This window comes from Numida meleagris, chromosome 11 (genome assembly GCF_002078875.1).
Source record: "Numida meleagris isolate 19003 breed g44 Domestic line chromosome 11, NumMel1.0, whole genome shotgun sequence".
NCBI classification, from domain to species: domain Eukaryota; kingdom Metazoa; phylum Chordata; class Aves; order Galliformes; family Numididae; genus Numida; species Numida meleagris.
Window position 1 is genome coordinate 8,717,122 of NC_034419.1, and position 20,310 is coordinate 8,737,431.

The 20,310-nt window shown below is 36.4% G+C and overlaps 1 protein-coding gene across 23 annotated transcripts in view; it reads left to right on the top strand.

Moving 5' to 3' along the window:
* The window catches only part of SLMAP (sarcolemma associated protein), an 80,105-nt gene that overhangs the window by 57,265 nt on the left and 2,530 nt on the right, over window positions 1-20,310 (top strand). For 22 of the 23 annotated variants that reach the window (XM_021409115.1, XM_021409114.1, XM_021409122.1 and 19 more), the window contains 8 exons: window positions 632-712; window positions 966-1,025; window positions 7,719-7,841; window positions 8,599-8,673; window positions 12,743-13,063; window positions 14,288-14,405; window positions 15,099-15,270; window positions 16,285-16,419. In XM_021409115.1, the coding sequence (XP_021264790.1) occupies window positions 632-712; window positions 966-1,025; window positions 7,719-7,841; window positions 8,599-8,673; window positions 12,743-13,063; window positions 14,288-14,405; window positions 15,099-15,270; window positions 16,285-16,419 (1,085 nt within the window). Of the gene's footprint in view, window positions 1-631; window positions 713-965; window positions 1,026-7,718; window positions 7,842-8,598; window positions 8,674-12,742; window positions 13,064-14,287; window positions 14,406-15,098; window positions 15,271-16,284; window positions 16,420-19,814; window positions 19,905-20,310 lie in introns of all 23 variants that reach the window. The other variant, XM_021409116.1, reaches the window with a different exon arrangement.

Here is a 20,310-nt window from a genome sequence, read left to right on the forward strand (position 1 = left end):
TATGTGACCAGTTACATTGTGAAGGTTTGGGTTTGTTTTTTTTTTTTGGTGGAAAAAGCATAGCAACTGCCTTCTGGTAATACAATCTGAACTGAAAATTCTTTCTGTAAACAAGTTAGTGTATTCATTTACGTTGCTATGATTCTTTATTGATTCATGCTACATTTTTTCTACAGTACAGTATATACAAGGCTTGCTGCTATTATTTTTTTGTCCCAAATCCTGAAACACAGTTTTATTCATTATAGCAGTTTATTTCTGACTCATAACAGTATCTGCATTGTCCTATTTCTCTTTTCGTATTTGTTCTCTGATTGGATAAAACAATCAGCTTTTGCATAGAGTTCCAGCTGGCAAGAATACAGCTTTACACAAAAGTTCAAGCTGTGCATGAGACAGTTGCATCCTCGATTAGATGCTAGGCTAGATTAATGAGTTCAGTAAATCTGAATCCATTTTACCCCAGATTTATGAAGAAATAAGCAAGCATCAGGTTTTTAAGATCTTTCTTCAGGTCTTCTTTCTAGTGACATTTAACAGTCATATATATATGTATGTACATATATATACATAATACATAAATTAGAAACAAAGCATTTACGCTGTAGTTGATTCTCCCTGTCTCTTGCAGAGAACCAAGCAAGAGTGAAAGAATCGGATTTGTCAGATACTCTTAGTCCGAGCAAGGAAAAAAGCAGTGACGACACTACAGGTAAACATTTAACTGAAATTTTGCAAAATCTAATCAGTTAGAATTGAATCACTTAATCATGAGCGTTTTTTAAAAGAGCGGAGAAGACTTGTATTATGTATTATAAGCCACATACATTTTAAGCAGTATGGTCTGCTTTCAACCTTATAAATAATTGTTGTAAAATAAAAATGTAGAAGCTTCTTTACTTAAAGAATACACATATGAAAAGTGTCAGCTGTCTGCCTGTTCTCTTAAAATGTTTTTTTTCCAGATGCCCAAATGGATGACCAAGATCTAAACGAACCTATTGCTAAAGTAGCTCTTCTGAAAGGTAAAGAGAAATTTATTTTTGTAACTTCAGATGCATAATCTGTATTTAAAAGTTAGTGTTCCTGTTTTGTTTTTGTAATCAAATGTGTGTTCATATAGAGACTCATGAAATATTTAGATCATGGTAGTAAGGAAGAGTTGCACTTAAATATTGATAATATTTCCATTGGATGGTGTAAAAGCATACTGCTGAGAGTTAGTATAGAAATAATTTGTGCTTAAAGCTAGATAACTCTACTTACCAGTGATGTTCTATGAACTTACGTGTTATAATTTTAAGTACTGTTGAGAAGTAGTATCAGCGTACACTCAATTTAGGGCTGATAACCACTGAGAGAAGAGATTTCTCCATTAGTGAGAAATGCTTTTAAGCATTGCAAAGTTTTACCTCCATAGTTTCCATCACTGTCAGAAATGCTCCTGCTGGTTTGCACATGGTGGTATAAAAATTCTAAAATCTTTTTTATGGTTAATGCAGTGAAGACTTGAATTCCGCTTTTGAATTTAGAGTGACTGTTGAACCTTGGTATGATCTTCATACTTTTAAAATTACATTATTTACTGCTCTTTGTACTGAAGGTGCTCATACTGTAGACTTGATTAGCAAGCTATTTACATATTTTTGATCTGAAAAATGTGGGGTGGTGTTACATTTAGTGTACAGAATGTTAACTTGGCTTTATATACTTTACATGTTTGATAATATCTATAAAATGATGCTTACACTGGCATCACAAGTAAAAAGAATGTGACCGCTCTTCGTAGTTTAGAAAGACAGGAAATGATAATTCAACTTAGGAGAACTGTAAAAGAGCTTTTTCCTCTACTTGCTTACACTTCCCTATTTTCTGATAGAAAGGACGTGGTACATAGATATTTTTTTCCAGACAAGAAACCAAAAATTGAGTATGATATTTTCCAGTGAATTTCAGTTCAACATAGCTTAAAATAATTTGAGTGTTCAAACAGTGACCACTTTCCATTTAGGTTTTGTTTTAATGTCTGTGATTAATAGCAATGAATAATAATAATGCATGTAACCTTTCTGTAAAGTATATTTATAAAACAAAAGCAGTTAGCTAAATATCTTAAGCAAATACTCCAGGGAAGAGGACAACAACAGAAGAAAACACATCAGTAGATCTACTGATTTCATGATATTTCTACCTTTCTGGATTGTAAAATAGATAGATCTCTCTCTCTCTATATATATATATCTAAATATATATATCTCTTAATCAGTGAAAATGACTGCTCCCATGTAGCCTACTGAAAACTACTCATGTTTGGCTGGATACCTTAGTTACCCTCTGCTGACACATGGAAAGCAGGCCATAGTCTCTTAGGTTGAAAATCACTGTGACTGACTTCTCCCTAATTGCAAATTAAGTCTTCGTAGGCTCTGTCAGAAAGGCTGCCCTCAGTAGCCCCAGAATGAGGTGATGCTGTGAGCATTCTGCTTCTTGGCTTAGGAGGTTGTCACGTCCTGTCAAGGGTTGGATGTAGTTATACTTGCTCTGTCTAGGGCATGTGTGTCCAACCCGCTAGTTTTATGGTTTTGTTGCCCTCTTATTTTTCTTATGTTCCAATAAAAAAATGTGCATAAAAAATGTTTTGTTACATACATTAACTATGTTATACATGCAGCCCAAGATATTCCTCTTCAATCAGTGTGGTCCAGGAAAGCCAAAAGGTTGGATACCTCTGGTCTAGAGTATATTAAACTGAAGAGAAAGAGTAACTGAACTCTTAAAAGACTAAAGTTTTCTATAACATGGAAACAGTCTTTTACTTGTGTGGATGTTTGGCATTGTTTCATTTGTCTTCATGCAGTTGAAGACTTAAAACCATAACCACTGCTGAACTTTAAAGAAGTAGAAGAATGCCTATTTGCTATTGAATTACATGTTATAATTAACTAGCGTAACTTTTCTTCTCTTGAGGCTATTTATGGACATTCCTATTTTGCTCTCATGAAAACATTTAAAAATATCTGTACAGTGAATCATATGCTTGTGTAATTTTTATGAAGAGTCCTTAAGCTCAAAAGTTTTATTTGCAGTTTTGTCCGAGCTACTTCATATGGCTGATTTTGCCCTAAAAGGGATCTTATTTGCCACAGAAAGACTTCCAAGTGGGTTTGTTATACATTGAAATAATTAAGGAAGAGTGAGAACATTTCAGATCTGGCAGCTGTTTGGAATGCGGAAACGGCTGCTGGAGAAGGCAGTGCTCCTTTTTGTTTAACTGCTGGAATGTAGAACACAAATACATGGAACAAGAAAATGATGAGATGTTAAATTGCTGTAGTTTCCTCCAAGTGTATTTTCCATCAATAAATTCTGAGTGCATTCAGGATCTGTTTCAACTTTCTACAAGGCAGAATCTGGCAAAGATGAGGAAGGGGAAAAACTTGCACAGATTAGCAGGGCTGTTTTTTTTTTTTTTTTTAGGAGGTAAACATCTCTGGGGCCATTTATAAGAGTTCTTTGGACATTTCTATATAGGCTGCTCGGGACTACTTATTACAAAGAAAAATTGCAAAGCTGAAAGCAAGTATACATTGAACAGATGGTTAGAAACAATAAATGCCATTGGAAGTTCAATGATCTTGTCAACTTCCGCATGTTTGTTAGTAATTCCAACGCTGATCCATGGAATCTTATTAAAAGTGTTTACTGAATAGTTTAGTTCTCTGAATAGTGTTAGTTTAGTTAATAAATATTGAGAATCAACAGTGGTCTTATTGAGAAAGCTTGGAAACCATTTTTTTATTGTTGCAGTAATAGCGAAGTATATATTTCATGTGTATGACAAACACATTTATGTGGCAAAAAATCTGATCTAGTACGTGATCTAGTGGCTGGCAACCCTGCCTGTGGCGGGGGGGGTTGGGACGTGGTGGTCCTTGAGGTCCCTTCCAACCCAAGCCATTCTATGATTCTATGTGTATGGTAAGTTTTCCGTGAATCTTATAAACCCGTTATTTTCAGCTTTTTAATTGTCTTATCTGAATCACAGTAATACTCTGAAAATACTCATCTGAGTAACCTCAGAAGTCATGTCAAACTCTGAGAGGGAACTACTGTGAGACTTGGGAGAGATACCAGCCTGCTCAGGTAGTTGGTACCACAGGCCAGGTATATAGCTAAGAGATGAATCAACAACATGCGGTGCGTGCTTCTATACTCTCCTATCAAAACAAAAATATAAAGGCAGACTTTTAAACAGAGCTTTGTTAATATCTTCATGCTTGTAAATGTTGATTTAATCTCCATTTTGTTTGTCTTTTTTTCTAAAACTTTATAGGTTCTGAGATTGCAAAATCTAAGTTTATGTTAGATGGAAAGAATACCTTCACCCACTATCATAATCTTTAATGATCTGGAAGTAGTTGCTTTTCCTCAAAACTGATCTATGGGCTAGACTTTTTGAGAGCCAGAATGAGGGAAAAGGAGCTTTAATGTACTTTGGGAATGATTTGTTACAGATCACATGAACTATGCTTTTTTATTTTTATTTTTTAATCTACCAGTAGAGGAAATCTTAAAGAATAATAATCTGGTGTTGAAAACATTATTGTGTTGGGTTAGGGGTAGAAAAAGTGGAGTTAAGAATCTCTTCCAAGACAGCAAAAAATCTGGTCACAGATAAAAACGTTCTGTGAGGATGGATGTTTGTTGTTGTTGTTTCTTGTTTGTTCATTTGGTGAAGTTTTTTTTTATTACCTTAATGGTAGAGCTCTGCTTAGATTTCTCTTGAGAACAGTCCACTATTGAATACTTGATGGATTATGTCTAAACTCAATGGTAGTCAGTAGTTTTACTAGTTACGAATATAGCAATACTACTAAGATATTTTTTCTTGTTTTTTTTTCACAGTCATCATTATATTTTGTGACTTTTGGTTTAGAAACTTATCGAGTGTATGGAAACTACCCTATTGCATTTGAGTAGGAAAGAGTTTTTACTTTGGCATACGTTTTCTCTCTGCTAAACTGATTATGCTGTCCCATAACTTGAGTTCCTCATCTCCTTTGAAGCCATGTCATCTTTCATGATGTGTCCTTTCACTGATTTGAAAATGCTGTCCACTAGAACGTTCATTTAGTGTGTCTATTGTTTGATTTGGGACACTGCTTCTTTATGAGGCATGATTTGAACATAATTTGTCAACTTCCTCATCCATTTCTTCTGAACAATCTCATTAAGGACTGAAAGTCCAATTGCCACAAGTCTTTATCCATGAGAAGCTAAGAACAAAACATCTCCAGTAAAGAGAAACTTGAACTAGAAATTCTAATAAGCTTGTAAAAGAAAGTATTTGGATGAAATATTGGGACCTCTTTGTTCTTTCTGCTCTCATAATTTTGTTCTGAGAAAGCCTAAAAGTGCATGTGTATCTGTGTCTCTGCTCCTTGATCCCACCAATTCATTACTGTGCGAATGGGAAAGACACAGCCTCTTTTCTTAGAGGAACACAGTATGAGAACTTTAGAATATTTCAGCAGTTACCTTAATGAGGAAAACAAGAATCTAATATTTCATAGTTACTTTATTGATGACATATGCAGTCAGTGAATGCCAAAAGTATGTCAGACTAAACTGTAGCTTGTATTTGGTTTTTCCTTAATAGCGAAAGATCCAGACAACCAAAGTAACTTACCTTTTGGCACACTGCACAGAATGAAAACCCTTCACCTTAAATCTGTATGGTCTGTAGAGATAGATGTTTATCAGCCAGAAGGCTATGCAACATGTGTATCTTCTTGTTCTGTCTTTCCTGTCTCCAGTGATGTCCTTGAACTGTTTCACTGATTTTCTTCCTTTACCTTTTTCACCCAGCTTGGGTGCATTAAAATGAGCATGGCCAGCATGTTGAGGGAGGTGATCCTTCCCCTTTGCTCTGCCCTGCTGAGACCACATCTGGAGTGCTGTGTCCAGTTCTGAGGTCCTCAGTTCAAAGAAGACAGGAAACTGATGTGGGAGTCCAGAGGAGGGCCACAGAGATGGTGAGGGGCCTGGAGCATCCCATATGAGGAAAGACTGGGAGACATGGAACTGTCCAGCCTCGAGTAGAGGAAACTGAAGGGGGTCTTATCAGTGCTCATAAATATCTGAGGGGTGAGAGTCAAATGGATGAGGCCAGGCTCTTTCCAGCAGTGCCCAGAGACTGAACAAGGGGCAGTGGGCGCAAGCTGGAACGCAGGAAGTTCTGTCTGAACGTAAGGAAACCTTCTTTACTTTGAGGGTGACAGAGCACCGGAGCAGGCTGCCCGGAGAGGTTGTGGAAAATCCTTTGGAGATATTCAAGACCTGTCTGAAAGCCTACCTGTGTGACCTGCTGTAGGGAACATGTTTTAGCAGGGAGTTGGGTTTGATGGTCTCCAGAGGTCCCCTCCAACAGCTACAGTTCTGTGATTTGTGATACAGTGGTTTGTCCCTGTGCCTGTGTAGTTTATTAGTGCTGCTTGTGGTTATGAAAGATCTTTCTGTGCAGGCACTGCTTAGGGAGAATTTGTCTTCCATTCCTGATATTACAGACACCTGCAGGCTAGGGTGTTGTCTTTCTCTTTGCGTTTCTGCATCTAATTCCTAATATGCACCCATTAGATGACAAATACAGATTTTTCTTCTTTTGTATTATTTAAATTATCTTAAAACTTCAGATTTGAAAGTATTAAATTTCTGTGACTGTGTGTCATTTCCTGTAATCAATCCAAAGAGGTATTCTGCATGCATTTTTAATTAATACAAAACTTGCAGAGAAGAACATACATTTTGATTATTTAGTTCCACATGACTGGATATTTAGATACTTGATCATATTAAAGATGTGCCTAGGAATTTAAGTCCTAGTGAGATATTTAAGGGCAAAACATGGCCCTTAAAGGCCACCAAAGGAAATAAACCCATCTTCATAGAATCACAGAATCATTAAGGTAGGAGAAGACCCATAGGGTCACCAAGTCCAACCACCACCTCACACCGCAAGTGCACACCAACCCATGTTGCTAAGTGCCCCATCCACCTGTCTCCGAAATAACACAGAGATGGCAATGCCACCGCCTTCCTGAGCAGCCCATTCCAGTGCCTGGCTGCACACTTCGTTAAGTAACTCTTCCTGATTGCCAGTCCAAACCTCCCCTGGTACAGCTCGAGGCCATATTCTCATCCTGACTTTTTCTTCACTTTGTTTTAGTGAATTCCCTAAGTTTTCCATTTCCCTGTGGCTGAGGCTCAGAGAAGGACAGGTGGGGAGCAAGCAGGGTGGGCTCGGTGGTTGGGTGGCTCCGAGTCCTTGCTCAAAGAATGTACTGGGGGAGGAGGTTACAGCAGCTTCCTTTTAAAAGCAGATAAGCAGTAAATGCAGTTAAGGATTGTCTTACTTATTGTTTCTTCATTTATGTCAATACAGGCAGCCTTGCTAATCAATATAATATTTTTAAAAACTCTCGAATTCATGTATTCTTTCTGTTTTACTGCATGTTTTTATAGTTAATATTTTAAAGTATGCATACGTTTTCCTCCTTTTAAAATATATTAATATTTTTTCTAATATTTATCTAATCCAATTTTGAGTTTACTTAACTAACTGTGGATTATTTGAATAAAAATGTTACCAGGCATCACACAATAGTGCAAAGTAAACTGTTGTAGAAATGTATGCTTTAAAGAAAATGTTCTTTTATCAGATGAATTGCAGGGTGCACAATCAGAGACTGAGGCTAAGCAAGAAATTCAGCAGCTGCACAAGGAGCTGATTGAAGCCCAAGAGCTAGCTAGAACAAGTAAACAAAAATGCTTTGAACTTCAAGGTGAGACCCAGATCAATGTGGTTATGTAGGGTATCCTTTAAAATGGTATTTATCAGGTAGTCTTAGGAGGGGGTCTGGTTTTATTGACTGTTAGATTTGCTTCCTAACACTCACATCTCCTGCACAGAATATCTGTTTTGTTTTCTTTTAGTATATAATCAGTCAGATTGAGCCCGACTTGTTCACTCAAGAATGACCAACATCTTTTCATAGTATTCAATACATACATGAGCTCCGTATATTTCATCCTTATCAAATATATTCTTCTAGAATTATTGATTAATCCATATTTCAGTCAGATAATACATGTAGTTTAATGCGTTCAGTGATAGATCTTTAGATAATCCTGTCAAATATGGAGCTGTATCTTTGTCTTCAAACGAAACCGGTTGTTTTTAACAAGAAGTAGTGTAGCCTAGTTTAATTACATATTGTTCAGTGCTCTTTCTGAGAGATTTACAGCTTTTTTTTCTTCCCACCCCTATGCCAGTTGTCATTTAGCACACACAGAGTTTCTGGATCAGACAACTGATTATATTAGTTTCAAATTAATTGCAATGCTACATGACAGTGGAATAATATCTTTAATTTGATCTTTTTATTAAACTACTTACACAGTTTACTAGCTTTAACTTACTGGAATAATCTGATTGTTCTAATATTTTCAGTTAAGAGGAAGTCATGACTAAAACTAATTATAAAACTGAAATACTTCTTACTAACAAACTTTTGGGCGCATCTTCACTTTCATTTATAGCACTGTTGGAAGAAGAGAGAAGAGCATATAGAGTGCAAGTTGAAGAATCTAACAAGCAAATAAATGTTCTGCAAGGTAAGAATTCTTTCACCCTACTTTCTTAGGGAAAATATATAGCTTTAGCTGTTTTCGTGGCACTGTAAGCACTAATTAAGTAATGCGATAAATGAATGTGTGTTTTAAATTTGATTTTCTTACAGGATCTCTGAATTATATTTTGAAATATTACCTGCCAATTTCTATTTTTAGTTATAACTTAGAAACTGCAGAAGATGTAATCTGTAACATATTCCTCTTCTCCCTCTCTCTTCAGTCTTTGTCAGCTTTGAATGATCCAGGGATTCTTACTATGGCTGTTTTACCTTCTTATACATTCAGAGGGCTTATCCTTTTGTTCTTCTCAATCTCTTCACTTTATTGGTAGAATCCTCTTAAATAATTTTTAATCCCTTCAAATCTGCATTTAACCTTAGTACGCTGTGAAATTTCTTCAACAGAGACGCTGTGCTCTATGAAAAACAGTATGACTGTGATCGTGCTCCTTTCAGCCCAAAATAATTATAGCAGAATCAAATCCAGTGATTTATGTAACTCTTACTCATGACACAGAACCTACCATTTCCAAAGTAGTGAAGCTCTGTATTGACAGAAAGAGTGGAACCCACCGAGTCTATCTGGATGTGGATTTGTTGAATACCTCAGCCCCTCCTACATCCTTGTGTTGCCCTGCTGTTTTAGAAGAATTGCGGTAGCCCAAGCTCTTGACAAGAGTTACTTGCCTGTTACACTGGGCTAGTGGTAGCATGTCATGTAGAATGTTCTGGCATGACATGCCAGCTTATTTGTCATCCTGTGCCTGTGAGTGAGCTCATTGGTCAACAGGCTATCTATCTAGCCTTTAAATCAGTAAGGGTTATACTAGGACTCTTCCTTAAAGCAAACATTAGTGTGAACACCATGATTGCGAATTCAGCTGTTGATTGTTAAACATGTAGAGCCTTCATACCTCATTTGGCTTGAGCAGAATGATGGTTAGGAGGCATGAACAAACAGGCAGATATACTAACATCTATTTTTTTTCCCATAGGAAATAAAAACGGTTTGCTAAAGATATTTTAATGTATAGTAGTTTATTGTGGGATGTGATACTTGACGTATACCAGGTACATTCACTGAGATGCTTGCGTGATTGCTCCATTTTATAGGGATGTCAGCAATGCATATTTAGGTCTTCTGCTATTGCTTCTCTAAGAAGGAAGAGCTTGCATTCTTTCCAAAACCAGAGAAGTGATTAACTTTGAATTTTATCCTGCTAATAATGTAAATCTTCCAAGAAAGAAATGCTGTAGCACAAGTTAGAAATTACAGTCTGATAGGCAGTTCTATGCAGAACGAATAAATTGTATTTCTCTCTTAAAAAGAAAAAAAAGAAATGGAAGTCGAAGATTGCTGGAGCCACACTTAACTGCAGTGTGGCTTTGTCTCTTGAATGTTTTCCAAGTGAGTCTTGCAAATGTTTCTTGCTCATCTCCCATTGTAGTTTAAGGCATTCTGATGTTAGTCATGGGCTTGCTGCTTCCCAAACTCTCAGGGTGTGGCGTATCTCACAACTTGGGAAAAGTTGCCATGATGTCATTGTTCTCTCTTGGCAGCCTCTCTGAACTGTAGTGGAGAAAAAAATCTGGACAGCCTCATGCAGTAACATTTCTTGAAGTATTTTCATGGAATCAATATTTTAGGTCAGCCAGTGCAACATGGCTTCTGTGTTTGTCATACAGAAGAGAGGGTGCCATAGAAACAACTGAAATCCTGTCTCTACGTGTGAAGCTCTTTAGATGAGCAGATAGGTGAAGCAAGGAAAATCTTGTATCTCAGGTAACTAGCTATTATTTAAAAAAAAAAAAAGTGCAACATTCAGTTCAGATGAGGTAATGGTTTACATAATTAAGAGATGTAATGGAAGCTTTATTTCTAATCACCTTTCCAAATTACACACGTTTCAGAGACCATTCCAGTATTCTTCCTGTGTAAGGTACTTCTACAACTCCATCAAACTTCAGAAACACTTGTATATTTTTGTATTTTCATTTCTGCCATGCTTCTTTTCATGCCTAAGTATTTCAAGGGAGAGCTGTCTGTAAACAAGACAGAAAGAAGAAAATGAAAATTTCTTTGAAAAGCTGCAATTACTGAGGAGTGGGAACTTAGCTGTGCTTGATAAAGAAAATAATATCAGGAAGACATGGGTTGAAAAATCACTCCTTTGCTTTTTGATGGACTCCTGTTACATTAGCAAGTCTAAATTCTTGGTGTTTTAGGAACACATAGTTTCCTAGCATAATGGTTTGGGATGTTCAAAGGTTCTAATGTAACAATATGTGGCAAGGCAATGATTAATGTTCTGTTGGCTTACTGTCAGATTGTTCTCATCTACTAGTTTGGTTACTATTCTGTTATAATAATTCTATAGAAATTGTTTCCAAACTAATAGGATGGTTACAAGCCTCACATTGTTCACATATGCAAAAATCCATCATGCTGTTGTCTGTTATGGAACAAATGTACTGCTTCATCTTACACAGGATTGATGTGAAATCCTCCTTAGTATAGTCTACAGTAGCCTTTATGTATTACAGTATATAATAGCTATCATGTATTTTTCCATGCTATGTTTTCCCTTCAGAGTGCAGAACTATGTTATTCAGAGATTCTTTAGTTCATCCAATGAGATAAGTCTTGATAAAGCCTTGTTGGAGCCTGTTGAGAGGAGCAGGAAAAAAGTTACTTTTTCTTCTTTACTGTACATCAACTAGCAGCAAAGTGTCTAGATTATACCTGTATAAGAATTGTACTTATATGAAATTACTGAAGGGCATCAAGCATAACGTACAGCTGTCATGAAAGTCTCTCTTGAGCAGTTTTTACACCATATCAATTTACAGCATGACTTGTTTACACTCGGTGTCGTCTTCTATAATGGATTGAGAGAACAAAAATAAGTACAAGAAATCTGTAAAGGTTACTCAGCCTTGGTTATCTCTCCAGTGCTTTCTACTGTCCTTGTTTGCCCTTTGCTTCAGAAAAAGTAACGTACAACTGTAAGATTATAATTCTTCCCCTCTATGCTATTTTGTATTAGGGGAACTAAAAAATTTGCTCTCTTCTTCACAGAGCAATTCTTAATGTTGGTAATTGCTTTTTCCAATGATTGAAAATCATTGAAATACATGTGGACATTGATTGGTGTACTTCAAAAAGATAAACAAAAACACTTGGGAAATTATACTTTTTTGCTTCCATCAGACAGGTTTTAACTATTTTATTCTTCTTCCTTTCGTGCTTTCCTTTTAAGTATTTGCACAGGATTCTATTTGCATGCATATTTATGAAAAATAGTTGTGCTCAGAGGAGACACATTTAGTAACCAGTTTTGAATGGGAATAATTTAATAGGTTTACTTCACACAGTTGAGAAATGCTGAATAACCTAGCTCTTACGTGGCTGCTGCACATCTACAGCTTACAGTCATGAACAATGAAGAACTACTCAAAGGTTCAGTATATTAGGTGCAGCTGTAACTTAAAATTCAAAATTCATCTTGACCTTTGCAAAATGCTTTTTGCGAAGAAGTAATTTTAATTCCTTTATTTCATTCTCCAAACTTGTAGTAGAAACTAGACTCTGTGCCTCAAATATTTAAAGACATCACAAATTAACTTCAACTACTGAACAGGCAGATGTTTCCAATGCAGCTTTGCAGATCTGTGTGACTTGTCACAGAAGCTTTCTTGCATTCTGTCTTGTCCCCTAATCCCCAGCATCTTTTTCTATAATCCTTGTTTTGCTTACAACCTAGTTGGATGTAAATCTTGGTTTCAGATTTCGAGAGAGTTGCTTTTATGTTACACACGAGAACTCTGTCTGAGAAAGCTTTGTCCAACGCTAATTCTTGTTTCTTTTAACTCCCTGTCATGCATGACCCCACGTCTTTTTTGAAAGGAAAATCATTTGACAAGGGTAACATACTTTTAATTGTGTTAGGCTTATTTAGTCCTAGTAAATATCAACAAGTTGAGATTTTTAAGATTATTTTAGATGTTCTGTAAATACAGTTTATAAAATCGTAACAATGTGTGTTTTCCAGCTCAGTTGCGGAGGTTACAAGAAGATATTGAGAATCTTCGTGAGGAGAAGGAGAGTGAAATTTCTAGCACTCGAAATGAACTAGTCAGTGCTCAAAATGAAATTCTGTCACTTCAACAAGTAGCAGAAAAGGCCGCATCAGAACGAGATACAGATATTTCTGCTTTGCAAGAAGAACTACAAACCGTGCGAGCGGAACTGGAACGGTGGCGGAAAGATGCTTCGGATTATGAAAAAGAAATTGTCAGTCTACAAGCCAGTTTTCAGCTTAGATGTCAGCAGTGTGAGGAGCAGCATAAGGAGGAGGCTACTCGTTTGAAAGGTACTTGCTTAATAGGGTGTCAGAGACCAGCACTAGCAGCAGCATCCTTCTCAATCTGATGAATGTCTGTAATTCTAACCTTCCCCTGTCTCCCATCATAGAGTATGTATGTTCGTGCATGTGTTTTTATTTGTGTGTCAAGGCTTGTAGTGTTATAAAAATCCTTTTGCATATTTCATTAATAGTAATTTTGTTATTTTTAAGTTAGCTTAGATACACTTTTGATGTCAAAAGTAGACTAAATATAATGCCACTTGGAAAACTTGTGCTGTTAGAGAGACTGATGCAGCCACAGGTTTCCAAAAGGACTTGCATAAAATCTTTATAAGGAAATGTATATAATTTAAGCCTGTAAATGGGCAGCCTCTCAACTTCTAATTTTTATAGCAAAGCTTCACTTAAGAAAGCGCTGTATGGCTTAATAAAACTGTTACTGCCATCTCCTTCTAGGTTACAATACATATAGAATTAAAGTTTTATTCTGGAAGCATGATGCAGGGATACAAAAGTATCTTGTACAGGTCTGTGAGACTCATTTATTTGCACTTCACTTCACGTGTAGTGCACCCACAAGGACTGGTTGAGAGCCACCATTCCAGGCCTATAGCCTCATGTCTCGGAGGATCTGCCAAGAGAATTGAAGAGCTGCAACATTGTACATGCCACCGGGAAGCTGGCATATGTAAAATATGTTTTGAATTCTGGATTAGCCTATCTTTGTGAAATTGTCAGAGAACTTTTCCAGTTCAGATTAAAAATCAATTTTGGCATGGATTGATTTATTTCAAAGGTCTCATTTTAACCCTTCAGTTATTGTTTTAAACATTCTGTTCCATGTAGCAGAGGCGTGGTATCTCATTATTGTTCATTGCTTTCAATTTGTTTCCTATTTTCTGCCAAGAAGTGAATTTCTTCTAAAATGCTTTTCTATCACTGCTTCTAACATAGTAGCGTAGACCCATAAACAAGACAATTTTTAGTGCTTTGTAGCTTAAAGAAGCTCACATTAAGAAAAGCACTAGCTTGTGTAATGGCTCACAGACTCTTCCTAACAGCAAGAGATGCAGTTGTATGTTTCATAGAGCCTTGTGATAGGATTAGTGTAACGTGGTTATAATCGTTTGAGGTTTACAGCTAATAGCAGCTTTTCCAACATCTACTAGCTCGTGCTGCTTGAAGTACTCATGAAATTACTGTATTCAGATTGAATTTTATTAATTACAGGTGAACTTGAAAAGCTGAAGGCAGAGTGGAGTGCCCTGGAAGCTGAATGTGTTACTCTAAGGAAGGAAAATACTTCACTTGCATCTGAACTTCAGCGACAAGAGAAGGAGCTTTCTAGGTAAGGGTACAACAGGCTTGTCTAGGAAAGTATCGTGGAAGCTTAAGAAGCTGATTATTCTTTTTTCTTCCCCAAAGTGGTACTTAAATGTCTGATGCTGTTTGTGATAAATGTGTTGAAAGTTGGGTAGTATCATAATTTTTGGCAGAACATGCTATCATGTCAATTATTATACCAAGCTTTTTTTTCTTCCCCTGCAAATGCTTCTGTATTACTGCTCAGGTATTTGAGAAGGTATCCTGATTGATTTTGCTCTTGTCTTATGCCACTGAAATAAGCAAAGAAGCATGTGTGCAAGTAACTGAAATGCTTCTAACAACCTTGGACAGACTTCTTCAAATTACAAGATTGTTTCAAAATGCTTTGGAATATATAACTGTGAATAATAAAGTAAATAAGAAAGTGAAAACATAAGAATGACAGTGTAATTATAATCTATAATATAACTTAATTTAAACATGCAGTAATAAGTGCGCGTGTATTTAAAAGGAAGTCTGTGGCCCATCTTTTATATCAGTACTTTGCATAGGAAATCAGTGTTGATCTTTTGGTTCTGTGATTGCTCCAAGATGACTTCTCCATATTAAATAAAAATAATGTGAAGCTCTGGAGAATAACGAAAACTGGTTTTAAAAAAATCATTCCTGTTTAAATTTAAAATAGAAGAGAAACCAATTGGATTTTGTTTTTCAGCTCTCAGAAGCAGAGTTTAGCTCTAACCAGCAATATAAGTGTTCTTGAAATGTCTCGAAAAGAACTTGAAGATCAGATGGGATCTTTGAGAGAAAAACATCAACAGGATGCAGCTAGTCTAAAAAGCCAACTCAGTGAAGCTGAGAGTCAAGCAAAGGATGTTCAGAAGGAGGTAACATGAAACTTTTTTTTGAGTGAATCCAGTGCCCAATGACTTTCCTGTTATTTTAATATAAAACTTAAAAGTACAAAATTTCTAGTAATAAAGCTTTTTCTTCCTTTAATGGCAAGTACATTTGTGTTAGTTAACAATATATAAATTGGGGGTCAAATCTCAAAGGAAGATTTAAAATAAAATGGCTTGTGTTTATATTCTGGAAACTTTCTGAAGCTTATTTTCATGCATTACCTTAGTGAACATACTTATAATCTGTTCAGACACAAGGTGAACCCTTATTCAAGGTGTTCCTGATCACCACTGTATTAAGCCTTGTTAGCTGTTATGAGTCAGAATGGATTTTTTTGTCAGTATGATCTTCCTAGTTAGATTAAATTTGATTTCACAACAAACCTACGCATTCTTTAGAGATAAGTCTGTCCTTTCTTCAGAATGGATCATCAGGCTTTTACAGATGATTAACAAGTGCATAAGGAGAAGCTGGCATTTTGAGCCTAATTTCTGAAAATCGTGTCTGGAAGAAGGCTGTTCTCTCTATCAATTACTTGTTTATTTTTAGGGGCAGCTTGAGTGAAGTTTCCGCCAGTCACTGCTATTAGTTTGCGTTTCGCAATCTTTTTTCTTTGTTTTGTCATGAAGTCATCCCTGTCGCATTCCTTACCATTTTTGGAATTTGAAAGGAGCAGTCTTGCTAATCCGTGTGTTTGTAATTAGATGAGTTTGTAAAGATGCTTACCCTTTTAAGTTACGGTAAATGCCAGTACTGGAGGTCATCACTTCTGCGCTTTATAATCTGTGTTAATGACAAATACAAATAAACTTGTTTTCAATAGATAAAATTGAACTTATAGTAAGGTTTTTCTACCCTGCTTTTGTAAAGAGAGAGCTCATTGATCCAAGGAAAGTTAAGCTAGGCACGTGACAGAATAGGAAGCTTTGCACTAAGCAAATGTAAGTACGTTTTTTGGGTGTCCAGAGGTCTGTAGCCTTCTTTCTCTTTGCATTTAGTATGAAAGAACACAGACAGTGCTCTCAGAACTGAAGGCAAAGTATGAGATGGCTGAACAAGAAAAGCAGTCAATCACAGAAGAGCTTAAACAGTGTAAAGAAAACTTGAAGCTGCTACAGGAAAAAGGAAACAACGTAAGTCTGTGCGAAATACTTGGGGAAGTCTGGTTGTGACACTGACAGTTTTCTTGATTAAGAGAACATCGAAGTATTGAACAGGAAAGGCTGGGTTTAAAAAGGGGCTTTGTACCATATTGCATGCAAAATTCCATTCTGGCACTACCTGTTAGATTTGCAGGTCATTACACTGGTACAGTTATATGTGCAAATTAGATTTACAGTTGCATAACAGTTTTAAAAACGGCCTTCCGTAGCTGCTGTCTCGGAAAAAAAAATCTAGCTTAACTACTCATTAAGAACTAGGCAAAACTTCCCAATTTCAGACTGACACGTGGGTAAAAGCTGAGAAACCTGGATCCAAATGAGTTAAGCAACTTTCTCCAAGGTGCTTTTATTTCATTAGTGATTGCTACAGCGTGTGTTCCCTCCTCAGTCTTGCTTATGCTTCTTAACAGTGATTATCCCCTGGTCAGCTCATGCTTTATACATGCAATTGAACCATCCTTTCTGTCCACTAATGGAAATAATTCTTTTCTGTTACAGTTGGATAGGTTGTGTTATTAGTATTGAGTTTACAGCTAGAGACAACTTTTTTCTTTTTTAATACTGAGACTTCTGAAATCCTTCAAATGTTAAGAGTGTGGCAGAAATGTGATAAAGTAATTACAGCCTTTTTACTACTGGGATGGCTGGTTTATTATCTTCCTGTACTGTTGTTGTGAACCCCCCCCCCTCAGTGGATGGCACAAAATAGAAAGTTTACAGGTACCATTCTCTAAAGCTATCTGTGTTCTAGAGGCACAGAGTAAATACTTTTGCCATAGCCCACTTACTGAAAACAAGCCACTGACATAGTAGAGTTAACAAAGATGTGAAGAACTCAAAGCCATTCTCAGTTTTTTTGGCTGTATTTTCATGAATAGGATGTTAATATTCTCTTGGAACCTACTGCCTGCTTAGAATTTTCTGTAATGCCTAAATAATGTTGAATTACTGAAATAGGCAGAAGTACAAAAAAAAATACAACCTTTCTGATAGAAGAGATTGTACTAAAATAACTGCAGATGTGAGATTTTCTGCTCTGTTAAAACATTAATCTCAGTGTTAAGGTGATTCATGAAAAAAGGGAGAAAGTTGAGGAAAGAAAAACACTGAAGGGAATTGGAGAAGCAGATGAAAGCTTGCAAGGTAAGGGGATTTTAGGAAGAATTTGAGGTGAGTGTCAAAATGAAAAAAGGAACCACAGCAGTTGCCAAAACATTTTTAAAGAAGAGATACAAGAGTTGAAGCCTGGAGGTTAGGCTGTGATGAGGAGCATCCAACCATATAAGGACTTGCAGGACGAGCTTGCTATTCAAGCAAGCATTACTCACAATCAGTAATGTAAAATATGTCTGTCTTGTGGAATATTTGAAGCATCATGAATACTGGGCTGACTTCCAAGGTCAAATTTTTAAAGTTCTGTTACCCCTATTTGCTGGAAACCTAATCTTTTACTTTATTGGTGAGGACAGTGACCTCCAGAACGCAGCTTCCCACTGTGGGATTTATTCATTTTTGCAGCCAATCTGTCTCTGAGTTTGCATATCTATGTATTCTAATTCTGAACGCATGTTTTTGATGAAGCATCTAATTAAGCAGTAGGAGATTTTAAGAATATATTTTAATAAGCTCATGAGGTGTAAAATTTAATCATTTGAATGAAACTCCATTAGGTTATCCAGTGAATTAACAAATACTAGAAAAGAGAAGGCTTCTCTATTCCATTTAGAATGTCATTTAAACATTAAGTCTTTATGCTTTCCCTTCCAGAAAGATAAAGCTTATTTCTTTAAAAAACAACAACAACAACAACAACAAAAAAACACCAACCAAACAAAAAAGAACTGCAGTTTTGTGTTCTGAACGGCTTAACAGTGTGGTGTATTGCTTGTGCTTGCATGTTTGTAGTCACTGATTATTTCCTGATGCGCTGTACATGACGGATTTGTTTATGTGAACAGTTTGAGAACATGAGCTGCTCTGGTTGACTTAAGCTTTTGGCGCTTTATTGGACACTGCTGTGATTATTTCTGCCCGTGTGCTTTCTTTGGGAAGATGGCACTGATTTGTGGCACCAATGACAAAAAAAAAAAAAAGATTAATGCTGCATGGAAATTACTTTAATAGTTGCACATGATTTGTCTCTTTAATATTTACCTTGATTACAACAAGTCTCAATTGCTGTGATGACAAGAATTGAATGGCAAAGATTAGAATACCTTCTAAGATAATTCTGAGATTTCTGTGTTCTTAACCATATTGGAGGTTCTATGATTGACTTCCACAAATTCAAAACAGAACGATGTTTTATTTATGAATCACAGTATTTTAGGAAGTCTTCAAACATGAATTTATCATGTATTTATTTGGCTGAACAAAATCAAGGTGAGTTCAGCACAAAAAAAGTTCTTAAGCAAATATTTAGCATGATTTGAACTTAACCTCTGTGTGTGTCTGTGTATGTGCACAAAATATATAGGCTAAGAGAGAAAGCAGATGTCTTCCTGGGACAGCTTAAAAAGAAATTCGGTCCATTTTTGCTTCTAGTGTATTGTCCTGAGGATAGAGGCTCTCTCTCCAGAACGTGAAGCAAAGTAGTTTCCAGTTAATTGAAAGTAACTGAGAAAATGTGGAGATTCCTGTAATGAGGCCATAAGCTGAATGAACACTGCAGTCTTGCTGGCTAGCTGGTAGTTCAGCCCAGCTGCATCATTGGATCAATCTTCAGAATTGCATTTGCTCACAAGGCTGATGCTCTACCAGAGATGCTGATCTTTGTGGTATCTCTAACGGAAGTATACTTCTCTACTTTATAGTAACTTAGTGCTCCTTGTACGTTGTGTTATAACCTCACAAATGCCTGAACTACTGGGTTTGCCTGTGGACATGGTTGTTATTGATTCGTTAATGGAGGAAAGAGATTGTTTTTCTTGGAGGCTGATGATGGAAAATAGGAAAGGCGGAATGAAGAAGCAGATGAAAAATTCAATCTCTGGTACGAGTCTTTCTGCCTTACGAAATCCAGTTGGGATTTCCAATTACTTGCACAGAAAAACTAAAACAAATAGATACAAAATACAGGCAAATCAATTTAAGATTTGTATTGTTTTTATGTGCTAAATTCCAAGTTGCAGTAAAGTTTCTTAGAGTATTTTCTCCTTACTTCCCTTTATTTTTGAACATTCCTGTTCATTTGAGTAGAACGGTGTACTAACTTTGTATACCAGATTAGATAATGCTGTATTGTTAGATGTCTTTAATACATTTCAATTAAAACAAAACTCACTGACTTATTTTCCCCTCTAAATCATCTTTACCTGATTGATTTATAGCACAAAGTGATTTTTAATATCCCTTCCCTTCTTTAGCCTTCCATATTACAACCCGTCCCAGCCGTATTCATCGGCCTAATCCTGGCTTTCCTGTATTGGTGTTACGGCCCATTGTGGTAGCGAAAGGTACAAGCACTACTGTTCAGTCGATGTATGTTTGTCCCTCTCACCTGTTTGTTCCATTTCTGTATAAAATAGTGCATGGTGAAATGCTCACAGGTATTTCTTTACCTGAAGCAAACCCTTCATTTAATACGCCATTCTGTTGGTCCTGACGAGCTGAACGATCAACTAATCATTTAACATCTGTCTGATTCCTTTAATTCTAACAATCAATTTCATTCTAACTGGTTCTGAACGTGCCTCTTCTAACTTGGTCTCAGTTTGTCTTTAGCAAATGAGCTACCTTTTGCACAATGCTGTGATGCTAGGGCCTGTGAGAAAGCTTATTTGCTTAATTAACTATGAAAAATGAAGAGTTTGCCTCTAAATAACAATAAAAGTCAAGCTTTGGTTCTTATTTACGGACTAA